The 17,151-nt window shown below is 42.7% G+C and overlaps 1 protein-coding gene across 2 annotated transcripts; it reads left to right on the forward strand.

Annotated features, from left to right (window-relative positions):
• The first annotated feature begins 2,967 nt into the window (after nucleotides 1–2,967).
• Nucleotides 2,968–16,802, forward strand: LOC121856766. Of its 2 annotated transcripts, XM_042352456.1 has the most exons (6): nucleotides 2,968–4,211; nucleotides 5,907–9,281; nucleotides 9,570–9,641; nucleotides 13,171–13,353; nucleotides 14,441–14,611; nucleotides 15,611–16,802. In XM_042352456.1, exons 2-6 carry the CDS (start codon nucleotides 7,468–7,470, stop codon nucleotides 16,536–16,538), a joined length of 3,168 nt encoding a protein of 1,055 aa, XP_042208390.1. In that variant the 5' UTR covers nucleotides 2,968–4,211; nucleotides 5,907–7,467; the 3' UTR covers nucleotides 16,539–16,802. The 2 variants fall into 2 exon arrangements, with proteins under 2 accessions (XP_042208390.1, XP_042208391.1); XM_042352457.1 differs by lacking the exon at nucleotides 14,441–14,611.
• The last annotated feature ends 349 nt before the right edge of the window (nucleotides 16,803–17,151 follow it).

Below are 17,151 nucleotides of genomic sequence, written 5' to 3' on the forward strand. Positions count from 1 at the left end.
AAACAAAACAATATCAGAGATAGAGGCTAGGGGAGAGTCATTTATTCTGAATATTTCGCTAACTGAGAGAATCAACTATTTGGTGGTATATTATAAATGTTTTAGTCTGTCTGTCTGTCTGTTGGTGAATGAACTACTTGGGTTTCTTACCCCAAATGTAGTCAAGTTCAAGTTGTTTTTTCTGCTGTTGTAAGTACTCTCTCTCTCTCTCTCTCTCTCTCTCTCTCTCTCTCTCTCATCGAAATAAAAACTAATATTAAAAAAGAAGCAAAACAAAAAATACCTTTTCATCTGATACTTTTTTATACGTCGTAACAAATACATGAAAATTAATGCCATAGAGATTTTTTTTTGTATGTTGAAATATTTGTGAATGTTGAGCACAAACATAAGTAATTTGTTCATTAATGTAAGATATTTCTGAATATCCAAAACAAATACAAGTAATTTTATTATTTCTTTTAGTTAATTGATGATTTACAGGATCGCGAATAAAGAAAAAAGAAAAGAAAGTCAATTAAAAGTTTAATAAAGAAAAAAATTAGGAAAACAGATGGCAGGAGCAGTGCAAAGACTGAGGCAATTACTGCGCTTGCTCTCTTTCACGACAAATATTTGCACAGTCTACAACGTGCTTCAGCCGGATAAATATTCCAGTATTCGTCCGGTTATAGCTCGGTTACTGCTCGTTCTGCCATTTAAGTTTCTGGTGAAAATTCAGGTGTACAGCGGGTGGAAATTCGGGTGTACAGCGGTTGGAATTCGGGTGTACATCGGGTGATAATTCGGATGTACGTCGGGTGCATACATTATTATACACTTGACGTAAAATGTATAATAATAATGCCATAATTGAATGCATAAATAAATCAATATAACTCTCAAACTGATATTAAAATCACATGAGAATATTCTATAGTTAAATATTTAACACAAGAATACTGAAGAAGTAAAGTTCCCAAATATTTCTACGATATTTACATTACACTATCATCTCCCACACACACATATATATGAGATATTCCCTCTGGTTTATAGTGAGTATTTACATTTAGCATTGCAAGTAATGTTACACCGTGTTAAAAAAATAACTTGATACATGAAATATATAAAATATATTTTAGAAGATCTGCGGAAATTGTATTAATTCTATCTAGTAACTTCAGTTAATTTCGTAAAAGGTGTTTTAGATGATGTGAAATGTATCTATCCATTTATTTGATAATAATCTATGTTAAAATTTCAAGTTGATTAAAAATATAAAAATTATAAATGGATAAAGTTTCCACCATTTTTTTAGTCATTACTTTATAAAATAACAAATAAAAACACAAAAATCAATAAATATCCTCCATTGAAGTAAAGTTTTAAAACTAATTATTTCTACTTTATCTATTTCCAGGTTGAGCTGAAGAGACACCCTGTCGAGGCTCCTGTTGTTCCTGACGCTACAAAAGACCCATAAGTCACCTAAAGGTCAACTACTATGGTCATCTGAATATACCTGGAGTCAACACCTATGAGACACACGACAGATTCAACACACACAACTCCTATCGACGGCTTTTGAAGGACAGGGAGTACAAGAACAAGGATCCTTTCTCTATATATTCATCCTGAGGAAAGAAAATACCATAAAACATATATTTCCTGCAGTAAAAGAAAAATATATTCCACCATAGTTGTTATATTTTTCTTTCTTTATATAATTTTAACTTAATATCTGTTTTTTCTTTTGGTGGGGGTTACTTATTTATTCATTTATTCATTAATCTATTTTTTTTCGAGATAAATCTGCCATTGGCGAAGAATTATTTAAATACGTATATAAGACGGATAAAAAAGTTATTTGTATGGAAATAAAAAATATAATTGGTAATAAGAGAGTGTGTGTGGGGAGGGGTGTCTGTCTGCGTGTGTGTGGGGAGGGGTGTCTGCGTGTGTGTGGGGGGTGTCTGCGTGTGTGTGTCTGTGCGTGTGTGTGTGGGGGTGTCTGTCTGCGTGTGTGTGTGGGGGGTGTCTGCGTGTGTGTCAGGGGTGTCTGCGTGTGTGTGGGGGTGTCTGTCTGCGTGTGTGTGTGTGTGTGAGTGAATGTTCATATATCATTATAATAAATCAGATATATAGTCTAATAACTTTAACTATATATATAACTGCCTATATCACATTACATGGACTACAAAACAAACGGTAATTAAACACAAACTACCGTAACTATAACAAGATCTATAAATAAACACATACAAAATATTTCAGTCATTTGCCATGGAAGTGAAACATCAAATATAAAACATACCAAAGTTGTACACATCAGAGCGGTACATTTTTCATGACACAACCCGTGTAGAAAGATATATCCCGCTGCCAATTAGCGTGTCAAACATTAGTAACTTGGCCATAATTTAATACATTATATCACTAACTTATAATATATTCTCGCATTATATTACCACCTATATTCTTACATTATGTCATCACTTATAATATATTCGTACATTATATCACCACTTATAATATAGCCAAACATTATTTCACCACTTACAATAAATTCTTACATTATTTCACCACTAATAATATATCCCCACATTATATCACCACTTACAATATAATGACATAGTCTAATAGTATTCTTGTACAATATAACACCATTTTTTTCTACTATATTATCACCGTCAAACAGTAACCACGAACGTAAACATTTATTCACTGTAATGTTTTTAGTATTAGTTTTATCTGTAATACGAGATTTCGACTTTCCAAATATTCACAAAACAATTCTCGAAATGTTTAGCGTCATTGAAACATTCTCTTCGTGTACAGTGGTTATGCCTTAGGGTCTATATACCAATGTCACTGACGATATTAAAATGTGGGTGTCTGTGTGTGGGTGTGAGAGAGAGAGAGTCCGTTTGTGTGTGGGTGAGAGAGAGAGAGAGTCCGTTTGTGTGTGGGTGTGGGTGTGAGAGAGAGAGAGAGTCCGTTTGTGTGTGGGTGAGAGAGAGAGAGAGCCCGTTTGTGTGTGGGTGTGTGTAACCGGTGCCGCCAGCCAAAGAGTGACATGACAAAATACCTTTACACCTATTCACCGATACAAACGAAGTCACCTGAGACTTATACCTGTAATAAATCCTTTTGATCCGGTAGTAATGATTCAGGTCATTAGTGGATAATCTTGTCAACATCATTATCCTGACACTTCCACAGATCTCGATTTTTTTCCTCCGTCTTTGCAATTTACCTGAGTCATAATACTTGGTCATTAACTCCACGTAACTGAAGCTTCATCAACGTGTAAAGGTGAAATAAATAATATCATGAAGGTTGATGACAATAATTTGATAAAGTGTATTGGTGAAGTCTCCATCATTTATCCTTCCCGAGTTGATATTGAAATGACTTTTTTTCTCAAGGTTTTACTTCATTTTGCTATTGTGGTGTTTTTTACTTGTGTTATTAATCTCTCGTGAAGTCAAAATTAAGCATCTTTATTTTTTCCTGGAACATGTGAAGTGATTATACTACTTCATCATATCAAAAGTTCCTTCACAACATCAAAAGTTTCTTCACAACATCAAAAGTTCCTTCACAACATCAAAAGTTCCTTCACAACATCAAAAGTTTCTTCACAACATCAAAAGTTTCTTCACAGCATCGAAAGTCCCTTCATAACATCAAAAGTTCCTTCATAACATCAAAAGTTCCTTCATAACATCAAAAGTTCCTTCACAACATCAAAAGTTCCTTCATAACATCAAAAGTTCCTTCACAACATCAAAAGTTTTTTCACAACATCAAAAGTTCCTTCACAATATCAAAAGTTTCTTCACAATATCAAAAGTTTCTTCACATCAAAAGTTCCTTCAAAATGTCAAAAAAGTTCCTTCACAATATGGAAATTTTTCTTGTACTAGATATGGAACTTGGTCAAAAACTGTACGGAAAAAAATCAATCACGATCTTAGAAATTTTCCCCCCTCTGACATAGTTCTTTTCGCTGTCTAAGACTCTGGTTCTCTTGTCGTTCATGTCACACAACTACTCCTGGAGATAAAATAGTCATTCCCCTAAAAGAATGACACAATCTCCTCTCTTCCAGAATGACACGATTTTTTTTCCTCTTCGTCTAGGAATAATGGAACATGATATTATGATTCTTATTCTGCCCCGAGAAAAAGCTCCGTACCACATCCCAGAAGGCATCACAGTCCGAGGTATTTTAACATCTTTCATATGATTCTGTAATCTAACCTAACCTGACCTGAATTGACCTAATCAAACCAAACTTAACCTAAACTAACCTAACAAAAACTAACATAGCTTAACCCAACCCAAGCCAACCCAACCCCTCTATAATACTAAGACACTCACTTACCAACTAACTATAGGCATCTCATGTTGTCTTGCAATGGAGGACCAAACTAAATCTTCCCTTATCTTAGATCTACATTATATTACCTACACTTTCCAGTAACGTTTAAAACACACCTTTACCCCCAGCCAATATAAAGGTCCCTTACACTACTCTGGACCTCAGGAACACACTACTATCACCCTTATCCTCCTCATACATAAGGTCTCTTAGCCTCACTCTGATGGGGAACGCTAAAATGACCCTTATATCCCTCATACACAAGGTCTCTTATACCTACTATGATGGGGGAACTATAAAATCACCCTTATACCACACTATCATAAAGCCCCCCCACGGGAAATGGGACACGGAGGCTATCTCAGTCATTGTTTCAGGGCAAGTCAATCTAAGGGAGTGATTCCTGGGCCGGGAGGTACACAGCATTGAAACCAGATGACGGAGAATGAGATCTGTGTTCAAATTGGCTACTCTACTCGCTTGTTGTGTTCACGGCTCGAGTTCGGTCTGGGGGAGGGGGAAGGAGGTGGGGGGGGTATAGGGAGGGGGAAGGTGGGAGGGGGAAGGTGGGAGAGGGAAGGAGGTGAGGGGTCGGGGTTCGGGGAGGGGTGAGGGGTAAGGGGTAGGGGAGGGAGAGTCTATTCCTACGTGGGAAAAGTTGTCACAGCTTTAAATTGAACGTGACTTGTGAATAGTAATGGAAGAGGTGACCTGATGTAGCTTTTGTTTACGAGTTTTTGTTATGGTAGATGCCCCAGGCTGGTCACGGTGGTGGCGCTGGGGAAGGATATAGAACCGTGAGATGGAAACAACCAGTATCTCGTTAACTAAGGCCTGCAGGTAGCTAGCTGTTAAGTAATTACCCAGGTGATGTTGTATTTAGAGAGAGCGAGAGAGTGAGAGAGCGAGAGAGTGAGAGAGAGAGAGAGTGAGAGAGTGAGAGAGAAAGGGCTTTGTCGTGTCACCATTATGATTAAAGGTGACTTGAACAAGATAACTTTGGGTCTTGTGTACTGAATTCGGTGGTTTTGGTGTGATAGAAAAGGTTAATCCATGTATTCAAATGTCTCTTATATATTTACATATTTTCTGCCAATCTCTGCCTCCCTTACAAACCATCGGCCAATCTCTGCCTCCCTTACAAACCATCGGCCAATCTCTGCCTCCCTTACAAACCATCGGCCAATCTCTGCCTCCCTTACAAACTATAGGCCAACCTCTGCCTCCCTTACAAACCACCGACCAATCTCTGCCTCCCTCGGCCAATCTCTGCCTCCCTTACAAACCATCGGCCAATCTCTGCCTCCCTTACAAACCATCGGCCAATCACTGCCTCCCTTACAAACCATCGGCCAATCTCTGTCTGCCTTTCACGCAAACTTTGACACATAGATAACTGTATTTTGTATATTTTGTTCATTTGTTTCAATGATTGTTATCCGTGTTTCAGTGATTTATACTAATCGTGTTTCTGTGATTTACCGATTAATATTTCTTCGTGTTTCAGTATAATTCATGTTTCTTGTTATCCTCACAGAGTAACAGGAAAAGATAACGATAAGAGATAACAAACTGGCCTTAAATACACAAAAGAGAAAGATTAACAAGAGATGAAACTGATAAGAGATTTATGTGTGTGTGTTTTTTTTCTGTGTCATTATGAAACACTTACGACGTTTGTCTTCCAAAAGCAATAATATTATGCAATTGTGGATCACGAAAACAGTAAAGGATGTCCCATTGTTACTGAGACTGATGAGTAAACGTGGCACATTATCGTGTTCTGTGATAGTGAAGGTCTGTCTGTCTGTAAACATAAACGGTGTTAAATAACTCGAAAAATAATATATTACTCTTGCGAATAATGTGTATAATATCTGTGTCTGGATTGAGAATACTTGAATCTGTGGAGGAAATATTTTAAAACGAAATTTACAGAAGCAGAAAGTGAGCATCGTATCTGGTCAAGAGAAACTCACAGTGACTTCAGTTCAATAAGGGAAAAAAAAGTTTGAGATGTTTTACGGTGAGGTAATCAAGACCCGGGAACTGGCCAGACAAAAATTGAAGCCTGGGATCGTGGAAACCTAGCGGTGCGGGTGTGTTGTTCTCTGCCTCACTGACCTTAGATACACTCCTTGACCCAGTGACGTATACAAGAACATCCATCACCTGGGTTGACCTTTATCATTCTGTATAATAACAAAAACGTGACAAAATACATTCTGTGCTGTACCAAACGATCATTATTTCATCAGTCTTTTAGTGACAGAAAACGTTGGGTGAGAATTATTTACCAGGTTATTTAAGTGTGTCTTGGGATGAGTTACCATAGTACCATTGCCAAGATCATCATCCATCTCTAACTAATGTAATTTAAGTGCAAATTTACAACTGAGTGCCGTGGATATTGGATGACAGCAACGAGAGAACTATCATCTTTATTTTCAGCTATCAAACAGTGCCAAGCTTCCTCACCCGTTTGAGCAATACTTCCGTTAAGATTTACGATCGACCAGTAATGCCAGCATGTACTACACAGCCTACGGGAACTGGCTATGATGTTCTTGTCATGTGTAAAGCTGGAAACGTCTTGTGAAATCATGACACCTCGCCTGGTGGGGGAGAGTGAGAGTCGTGGTTGTCTTAGTGTAAACGAAGGTGTGGGAAGTGAGCCACCTGTGTGACCTCAGACAGTGTTTCGTTCACTAGAAAACCGAGACGTTGGCTAAATGAAAATTGGGGGGTTAAGGTGAGACGTCTAGGGAGAGAAAAAATATATTAGAGATAAAACAAAACAAAATAGAGAGAAAGATACAATTAAGATAAGAAGTTTCGTAACACACACACACACACATCAGGTGTAGTAACGTTAAACAGATGCGCACACAGTTCACTATGCAACATTACACACAAAACACAGATTATAGATGACATGCCACGTGCATAGAGGACATAATGGCGAGAGTTACTGCTGGCATGAAGTGTGTTGCGTGACGCTGAGGCGGCCACTCATCCTGCAGACACGCGTGGGTCACTGTACACGCGGGCCTGAGTGTGGACGTCTCCTAGGATGGTGACTCAGCATCACCCTCCATATGATGAGGACACTCCAATTTTATAGCGGACTACGTCAGTCTGGAAGGACTCTAAACATACAGGTATTGGTGTGGGCGTGCTTGTGGGCGTGGGTAGCGTGTGGCGTGGAAGGTGACTGTCCGAAAGAGTGCGAGTGTAAGTGGAAAGACGGGAAAGAAACAGTGGCCTGTCTTGGCGCCGAGCTCATCGATATTCCGCGCAACCTTGACCCGTCCACTCAGGTGCTCGACCTGAAGCACAATAACCTGCAGATCCTGCCTCGCGACGCCTTCGTCAACACAGGTCTGGTCAACCTACAGAAGCTCTGGCTCAGTCACTGCAACCTGAAGCACATGGAACGTGGCTCCTTCAACATGCTGGCCAATCTAGTTGAGCTTGACGCGAGTCATAATTTACTACGGTCAGTGCCCACCGCAGCGTTCATTGACATCTCTGGTCTGCGGGAACTGAGCCTCGCTAACAATGCTCTCACCAGCATCCCCGCTGATGCCTTCGCCCCGACGCCAGACCTCGTGCACCTGGACCTCTCCAGCAACCGGATACACAGCGTCGACCCGAAGGCTTTTCGGTGTCTCTCTTCCTTGGAAATCCTCAAATTATCCAGCAACATGTTGGTAAATTTACTTCAGGAGTTGCTTGTACCACTGAAGGCTCTCCATGGCCTCAACCTCAACGACAATCCCTGGAACTGTGATTGTAGTCTTCGGCCTTTGCGCCAATGGATGCTGGATCACAAGATTTCCGGCGTTGTACCACCAAACTGCGCTCGTCCTGAGCGACTCAGCGGTAGTGGCTGGCACTCTTTGACCCTGGACGAATTTGTCTGTGCGCCGCACGCTACTGCCGTAGTTCCGAGGATCCTGGCTAACCACGGCGACAACGTGTCCCTGGCTTGCCGTATCGAGAGAGACGTGGAAGCCTCCGTCACTTGGCTAAATGGAAACCGGCCACTAGAGAAAACCAAAGAAGGTTGGCGCTACCACGTGCTAGAGCTGGTCACATCCAACACTGCGATGTTTATATCTAACCTGACCATTGTGGGGGTCAAAACAAATGACCAAGGTAAATACAAGTGTCTAGCAGAGAACAAGGCGGGACGAAGTGCAGCCAATATGACTCTGAAAGTATCGAATGACATCACGGAGGTACGACTCGTGTCCATTGATAAAGCGTATATGACCGGAGGCCTCTTGTGTGGTTTAGGTTTTCTGGTCGCAGTCTTGTTGCTCGTCAGCTGCATCGTACACCGTCGGCAGCGAGTACAAAGGTTTCGTAGACAAGAAGAAGATCGGGAGGGGAGGCAAATAGAAGGCAGTTGTACCACCCCAAAACCTATGGTCACCACGCAGAGGAAACCTTCAGATTATCATGTTATTCCATCTGGTGATTCAGAGGAGCCACCAATACATCCGGAACAGACACAGGAACCCTGGCTGTCGCGGGAGGCGGCTAACGGTGGGTATCCTCGTGCCAGTTACCTGGATAATGGAAGATACGACGACTCCAGCCTGGAAAGATACAGGGAAGATGTAATCGATGACCTGAGAGAGCAACAAGCTTCTCCCAGCGCGATGTCCTACGCCGAGCTTCCTTCTACGGAACTTACAAGGAGGAGGAGCGACCTAGGAGACAAAGAGAGCCTCAAGAACCTGGAGTTCGAGACAGACATCCTTCGGCGTGAGTGTAGCCCCACCGGTTCCACCGTGTCTGTGGTCAGCAACGGCCAGCTCACCGACATCCTAAATCGGCCTTATTCCCGGAGGCTCGACCACCAGGGCTTCCAGTCATCAGACTTCAACAGCATCGCTAGAAAGTGAGTTCGTGAACTGTTCTGACTTAGCTTTAGTACGTATTGTGATGTCTTAGTCCCGTCTCTGATATACGGTGGAATTTAACCAACAACTCCTTTTATAAAAATATTCCTCGTAATTGTTCCAAACTTGCTTAGAGTCGCTACGTTAAACTAAAATTTGTTCTGACTCAGTTCATCAGTAGACCTTTAAGCTAGATTTTAATGTGCTAAGCTTTCTATTGATTCACTCCATGAATATATTCTCTGGTTAGTGTTATATTCTGATTCACAATTTGTTTCTCATTTCAGACACCGTCCTATTATATGTGATGACAGAAGGCATGACCGTCTTCCGTATGACCCGTGTGCTCTCAACGGCAGGTGAGATGAGGTCACCTAGGCTTGTTCTTGTCATCTATGTTAGGTCATTAGGGACAACGTAAACTGCATTTTGACAAAAAGGTTGTAGTGGGTCAGGATTAAGTAAAGTAAGACGATAAGGTTTGATACCATTACTTTAAAAGTTTGTTACTTTATATAAACAAGAGGTGGAGGAGAAAGTAGGTGCAGGTATGAGAGTAAAGCAGAAGATCTGATGTTGAGTTAAGGGATACTAGGCAATGTCAGACAGAGTTCTAATAGATAAATTTAATCCTAAACCAATATACTTGTCAAAAAAATCAGGTTTATACTTAACAAATGATAACAGAGATCTTATAAAATATTTGTGAAGGTGTGAGGAAGGATATAAGAAGCTGTGACTTGCATTGGATATCTAATTGCTATTGGCGATTTTAATACTAAAACTGAAAAGGGAAGAAGCACCAGAAGTAGAACCGCAGGAGTTAGTCAATAGAAAATAGAAATGAAAGAGAAGAGAGAGTAGTTAAGTTTATGTAATGAAAACAAGATGATTATTGGTAAGTCACGGTTTCAACATCACCCGAGGCATATTTATATACAGATGTCATCCCCGAGTAATGAGCGTGTTAGTGAGAGGAATCAAACAGATTATATTCTATTTCGAGATAACTTGAAGCTCTCGGGAACCCAAACTAAGACCTTCTCGGGGACAGACTGTGTCCCGGGAAAGAGATTTATTAGGATAAATCTTAAAATATAAAGAAAACAAGAGGAATATAGTTAAATTTGGGGATTAATTGAAGCCAAGGACAGAGGCAGAGAATTAATAAAAAACTGAGACCCAAAACAGATTTTGAGTATCGTTAAAGGAAGGACGTAAAGAATTAGTTATATGATGGTCGAGGAATGAATTAGAATATATTGATATTAAACAGATGGGAGAAACGTATATGACAAAAGTGTGAAAGTGAACGTGGGTCCCATAGCCAGGACTGCCCGCCAGAGACAGTGACGCCGGCACTGTCCCTGACAACCTTCACTTCCCCTAGGCACTCATATATAGCTGACTAGAAACACTGACTCTTAGTACTGAAGGTAAGTGTTATAGCCACTAGACCTCTTCACTAATTTACAACCAGGCCAGAATTAAATTGTAAAATAAAATTTAAATAAATTGACAAATAAAAATTTCACCGGAAATAAACTTTATAATGAAGTTTATAAAGAAAATAAAAAGCAATATTGATAAGCTAAGGATGATTTAAAACATAAATTAGAAAGGGATACAGTTGAATGAGAGTGTACAGATAAATAACGTATCAAACAAGAAGAAAAAGACAACATAATCAATAAAAAATAATAATCCGACTCTGACACACAAGAAGTAGAAGAAATAATAATGAGGTGGAAACGAAAAGGAAATAAAGTTAAATCGAACACTTTAGGAAACAGCAGTTCAGGAAACTACGAGGAAAATGAAAAACAAAATGACAGAGCTTGTGATACTGATCAGCTTCCAGCACAACTTCTAAAACAATACACGAATAAAAAATAAAAGAGTTAATTGTGTTTTCAGAAAGTTGCAGTAGATAACAAGTCACTTTAACGAGGTACATCACAATCTCCAGTTGATAAGCAAAAAAAATCAGACAGAAACTCTAAAATATTTTTGCATATGATGTGGGTGTGTGTGTGTGTATGTGTGTGTGTGAGTGTATGTGTGTGTGTGTGAGTGTATGTGTGTGTGTGAGTGTATGTGTGTGTGTGTGTGGGTGTGTGTGTGTGAGTGTATGTGTGTGTGTGAGTGTATGTGTGTGTGTGTGTGGGTGTGTGTGTGTGTGTAATATACCTTCCCCAGTCATAGCAGGTCCTCACCATTCAACAAAGGTACATTATACAAAACTTCCAACATCCACAACAAATTAGGTGAACATTATGAAGTTTTCTGAGTGTATTAGTAAAGCCTCGGTGAACTAATTAAAAGAGAAAATATTAATACTATAATGAGCGCGTTTGTTGATGATGATAGTTTTAACCCTCGCTCCATAGGTACTTGTTACGATCTACCGATACGCTGTTTGTCGGTCACCAGAGGTCACTCCAAACATCAACAAAGACAAAATAATTCAGCAAGTGTTCTTATTGGTCGCCAGGCTGTCTTATATAACCAAACAAATAGAATTGGGTGATTAGGTGGGCAGAATGGGGTATCTAGACACCGGGGTATCAAGGGGTACAGCAGGGGTATCAAACAGCATATCTACAGGCCAGCCTAGGGGGGGGTATTATCTAGGGTACAACAGCTAGGGTACAGCAGGGGTATCTAGGGCACACCAGGGGGGCAGGGGGGTACACAAAGGGTACAGCAGGGGCTAGGGTACAACAGTTAGGCGGGGTATCTAGGGTACCGGTAGGTGGGTACAGCAGGGGTATCAAGGGTACAGCAGGGGGGCCTAGGACAGCAGGGGTATCAAAGGGTACAGCGGGGTATCTAGGGTACAGCAAATTCAGGGTACAGCGGGGGTATCAGCAGGGGTACAACAGGGGTAGGGTACAGCGGGGTATCAAGGGTACAGCAGTATCTAGCAGGGGGGTACAGCGGGGTATCTAGGGCACAATCACAGCACAGGGGGGATCAAGCAGCGGGGGTATCTAAATCAAGGGTACAGCGGGGGTGTATCTAGGGCACAGCAGGGGTATCTAGGGGCACAGCAGGGTATCTAGGGCATATCTAGGGCACAGCAGGGTCTAGGGCAGTAGGGTCAGCGGGGGGTATCTAGGGTACAGCGGGGGTATCTAGGGCACAGCGGGGGTATCTAGGGTACAGCGGGGGTATCTAGGGCACAGCGGGGGTATCTAGGGCACAGCGGGGGTGTCTAGGGTACAGCTGTGGAGGGAGGCCATCTACCGTAGGCTACATTATTGACTATTCTCGCTTAGCTCTCTAGCCTGCACACCTGTAATTGCTTGTAATTTGAATATACTATATATATCACCTGTAGAATATTTAAAGCCACTGTAATATCACCTCACTGTCTCAACCTCATATGCACCACCACTGTAGCTCCCATATATACACACCTATATAGCTCCCATATGTACTCACCTGTATAGCTCCCATATGTACTCACCTATATAGCTTCCATATGTACTCACCTATATAGCTCCCATATGTACTCACCTATATAGCTCCCATATGTACTCACCTATTGTATAGCTTTCAAATGTACTCACGTATTATAGCTCCCATTTTGTACTCACTATCTGTATCTATCTGTAACCTCCACCTGTAACCTCCACTTGTACCCAGTAACCTCCACCCTCTGCCTGTACCCACCTGTAACCTCCACCCTCTGCCTGTACCCACCTGTAACCTCCACCTGTAACCTCCATCTACACTTCATGGCCCACGACCTATGTCCTTTATCGTTACCCACCTGTAATCTCCATCTGTATCTACCTGTAACTTCAACCTGTAATCACCTGTTACCTGTACTCAGCTATCTTCCTTTGCACCTGCTCTGAGCTGTTAGATGCCTACCTACAGGTGCTACAGCGCCCTCAACCTGGCGATGAGCGAGGCAGCCTCCCACGCCTTCTGCTACCCCAGGGGGAGGCGAGCCAGAACCCGCTATCCCTCCCTCCCATCCACGCCCATGCTAGACGCTGACGACCGCCTCGCCTACGCTCACGATGCCAGGAGACTGAGGAGGCTTATGGCTGCTAACAGGTGAGGGAGGGAGACAGAGGGAGAGAGTAGGCGAGGAAGGGAGAGAATGATTGAGTGAAAGAAGAAATGAGACAGAGAGCAAGAGGGTGATAGGGAGGGAGAGAAGGACGGAAGGGAGGGTGATAAGGAGGGAGAGAAGGAAAGAGACGAAGGAAGGGGTTTGAAAGAAAGAAAGAAAGAAAGGAACGAAGAAAGAAAGACAGGAAGGAGAGAAGGAAGGAAGGAAGGAAGGAAGGAAGGAAGGAAGGAAGGAAGGAAGGAAGGAAGGTAGGAAGGAAGGAAGGAGAGACACAGGAACTATCACAAAAGGTCAGAGGCGATGAAAAACAAAACAGAAAACGGAATCAAGAGTCCAAATAAAAGATGTCATCATACTCAAAGTTCACCACATACCTGCACTTGATACGTCCCTGTGAGAGACGAACCTTGGCCTACACACACACACACACACACACACGCACACACACGCAGTATTATTCATGAACATACACCTACACCACACTATACCACCATCATTACACCTACACCACACTGTACCACCATCATTGCACCTACACCACACTGTACCATCATCATTACACCTACACCACACTGTACCACCATCATTGCACCTACACCACACTGTACCACCATCATTGCACCTACACCACACTGTACCATCATCATTGCACCTACACCACACTGTACCACCATCATTGCACCTACACCACACTGTACCATCATCATTGCACCTACACCACACTGTACCACCATCATTGCACCTACACCACACTGTACCACACACACCACACTGTACCACCATCATTACATACCACACCACACTGCACCATCATTACACCTACAATTCGTTATTAATTGAAACAACACCCTACACCACACTGTACCATCATCATTGCACCTACACCACACTGTACCACCATCATTACACCTACACCACACTGTACCACCATCATTGCACCTACACCACACTGTACCACCATCATTGCACCTACACCACACTGTACCACCATCATTGCACCTACACCACAGTATATCACATCATTGTACCACCACTGCACCACCCTCTCACGCTTCCTCTCTTTCCCAGAGGCGTGTACCGTTCTCTAGAGGGTACGGGAGACCTGTCGAACTCATATCGGTACCAGTACCACGCCGCCCAGCTCGAGAACTATCTGAAGGAGTATCGGAATTTACAGAAGCGTTTCTACAGGATGAAGGAATCATGCGACCCCGTCCACAGGGGCGGTTCCGCCTCCAGGTGGGAAAAACCTTTCTTTATTTACCCATTGGGAGGGGGAGTAAGTTAACCTTTTTTGTTAATTCTTCTTGGTTATTATTCTGGTAGTTAACTTTTCTCATTTCCAAGAGATTTTTCTCTGCTATTGTAAACTGATTTTGATATTTCAGTGAATGATTTATTTTATATCTTAAGAATTAATTTTTCTATATCGTATAAAAATATTTTAAAATTTGGGTAATTTGTCTGTAATTATTTGTACTTAGTTTTCCTATAATGGCCACAGTGGTATAATAAGTTTTCATTACTCTCTAAGTCTACTTAACCAGGACTACATCACAAAATAAGGCATTGAACTTTTTCATATGTTTTGGTTGACAGATATACTTCGTTAGACGGATATTTTAGATCTAACGCACCCTCGATATAACGGATTTTCCTCTCCATTTGTCCGTTAAATAGAAGTTTCAGTATAAATAGTGTTCTTTTATAAGTCATAATTTCGTTCCTAGAATAACATGAACAATATATTAACCGGTTGAATGGGTCCATTTTGCCTCGACCAGGATTAAACGAGAACTCTATGATTGGGCTAAATAATTAATTCCCTGCTATGATTTATCTATGACTGTTAGTTAGAACAATTAATTAATGGGTTTTATGTATTTTCACTTTTGTACATAACAGCAACACTGTTTATTTTACGTATTTTGTAGGATTATATATTTTTTTTTTAATTACGTTGCTTATACTCATTGTTCTTTGTTAAAAGTGTAACCATAATATATCTGTTGGTTCAATATTACGTTTACATCTTCATTTATTATTTGAAAATCTGCATAAATGGGTCACTATATATTTATAGCTTTATAACCCCTTTAGTACGACGACCTAACCCCATTAAGTCATCAAGCCATCATGGGTCATCGTACTCAAGGGGTTAAATCAGAATTGACTTAACACAGTACAGTGAGTAATGACTAATGTATGTAATAAATGTTTTTTATCTCCCCACGTCAGACTGACAGCATACGCGGACAAAATGGATGGTTCTGGGACACTCTTGGGTGATCTGGCTGGCAGCCTGTCCCGTGACGTCACCGGCAGCCTTACACGTGATGTCACGAGCGGATTCAGTCGTAGTAATCTGGCCCGTGACCTGACTGGTAGGTTGTCTCGTACTGGCAGCTTGAGTCGTGACGTCAACGGCAGGCTTAGCCGTACTGGTAGCCTCACCCGTGACGTCGCTGGTGCCTTGAGCCGAGCTGGCAGTCTGTCCCATGACGTCACGAGCAACTTAAGTCGTGACATCACTGGCAGCCTAGCTCGTGACGTCACAGGAGGTGTGGGCTTATTCCCGGGTTCCCCCAGCCCGTCGTCGCCACCGTCGCCATACCTCGACATGGAGTTTGGTCGCCCTCGTCGCCGCGCTAGAGCCGCCACGGAACCGCTGCTGGACGTTTCCCAATCTGGAGTCCTGGGACACAGGAAGTCCAGCCTGGGGATGATCTCAGGGGCCTCACTTGGACACTCTGAGGTGGTCAGGGATGTGCTGAAAGGAAGGTCGCGAGGGCCTTCTGATCCCATGATTGACGCCATGCACAGTCGGTCGTTAGGGACCCCGGAGTCCATGTTAGACGCTATGCAAAGTCGAGCGTTTGGCTCGACAGAAACTGTGAGGGACGTAATGTCAAGTCGGGGTCTCGGTGCCGCTGAGTCCATGATGGACGCCATGTCTGGCCGGACAGCGGATGCCATGGTGGAGATGGGACCTGGGGAGTCACAGCGACAGTCAGAGCCCCTCAGGTCCATCCTCAAGAACCGGTATGAGGGCGGCGGCCTCCTGTATCAGGGGAAGTACTCGAACAGTGCCTACTACGACGACGACGACGACAGGACCACCTACAGCCCTTCAGAATATAAAGACTACCTCGACCACGGCTCCTGAGTCACCACCACCACCACACTCTAGCTGTTATGGAAAGTTAGGAGTAAACTTTTTATATTGCCAACTGCTCTTGTTGTCTGTTGTTGTTGTTGAAGTTAGATGCCTTCTTGAGCTAAATGCTGTCGTTTTTCCTGTCTTTCTTAACCATCTCGGCTGTCGACTGTCCTCCCCCCTTGGTGCTACGGTGGTACATACGTAGGCGTTCTTCAATACATATCTTCAGCACACATCTTTTCAACCCCCACCCCCTCACCCCCTCACCCCCTACACCCCCTTACCCCATACACCCTTCTTCTCCACCCTGTCACCCTCACCCCCTACACCCCCTTTACCCCCCACCCTCTCTGCAACCCCTGTCACCTCCCCAACCCCTACACCCCTGCAACCCCATACACCATCTCACCCCTGAGCACCCCCAGCACCTCATCTTACACACCCCCCACCCCACCTCCACCCCTCACCCCCTCATCTCACTCCCACACCCCCCATCCCTCCCCACCCCTCCATCCTGTCAACCCCCATCCCCATACACCATTCACCTCTACACTCCTCACCCCTATACACCCCTCACCTCTCACCCCACACCCCCTCACCCCCATACACCCCTCACCCC

Source organism: Homarus americanus, unplaced genomic scaffold, assembly GCF_018991925.1.
Source record: "Homarus americanus isolate GMGI-L3 unplaced genomic scaffold, GMGI_Hamer_2.0 scaffold46833, whole genome shotgun sequence".
Lineage (NCBI taxonomy): Eukaryota > Metazoa > Arthropoda > Malacostraca > Decapoda > Nephropidae > Homarus > Homarus americanus.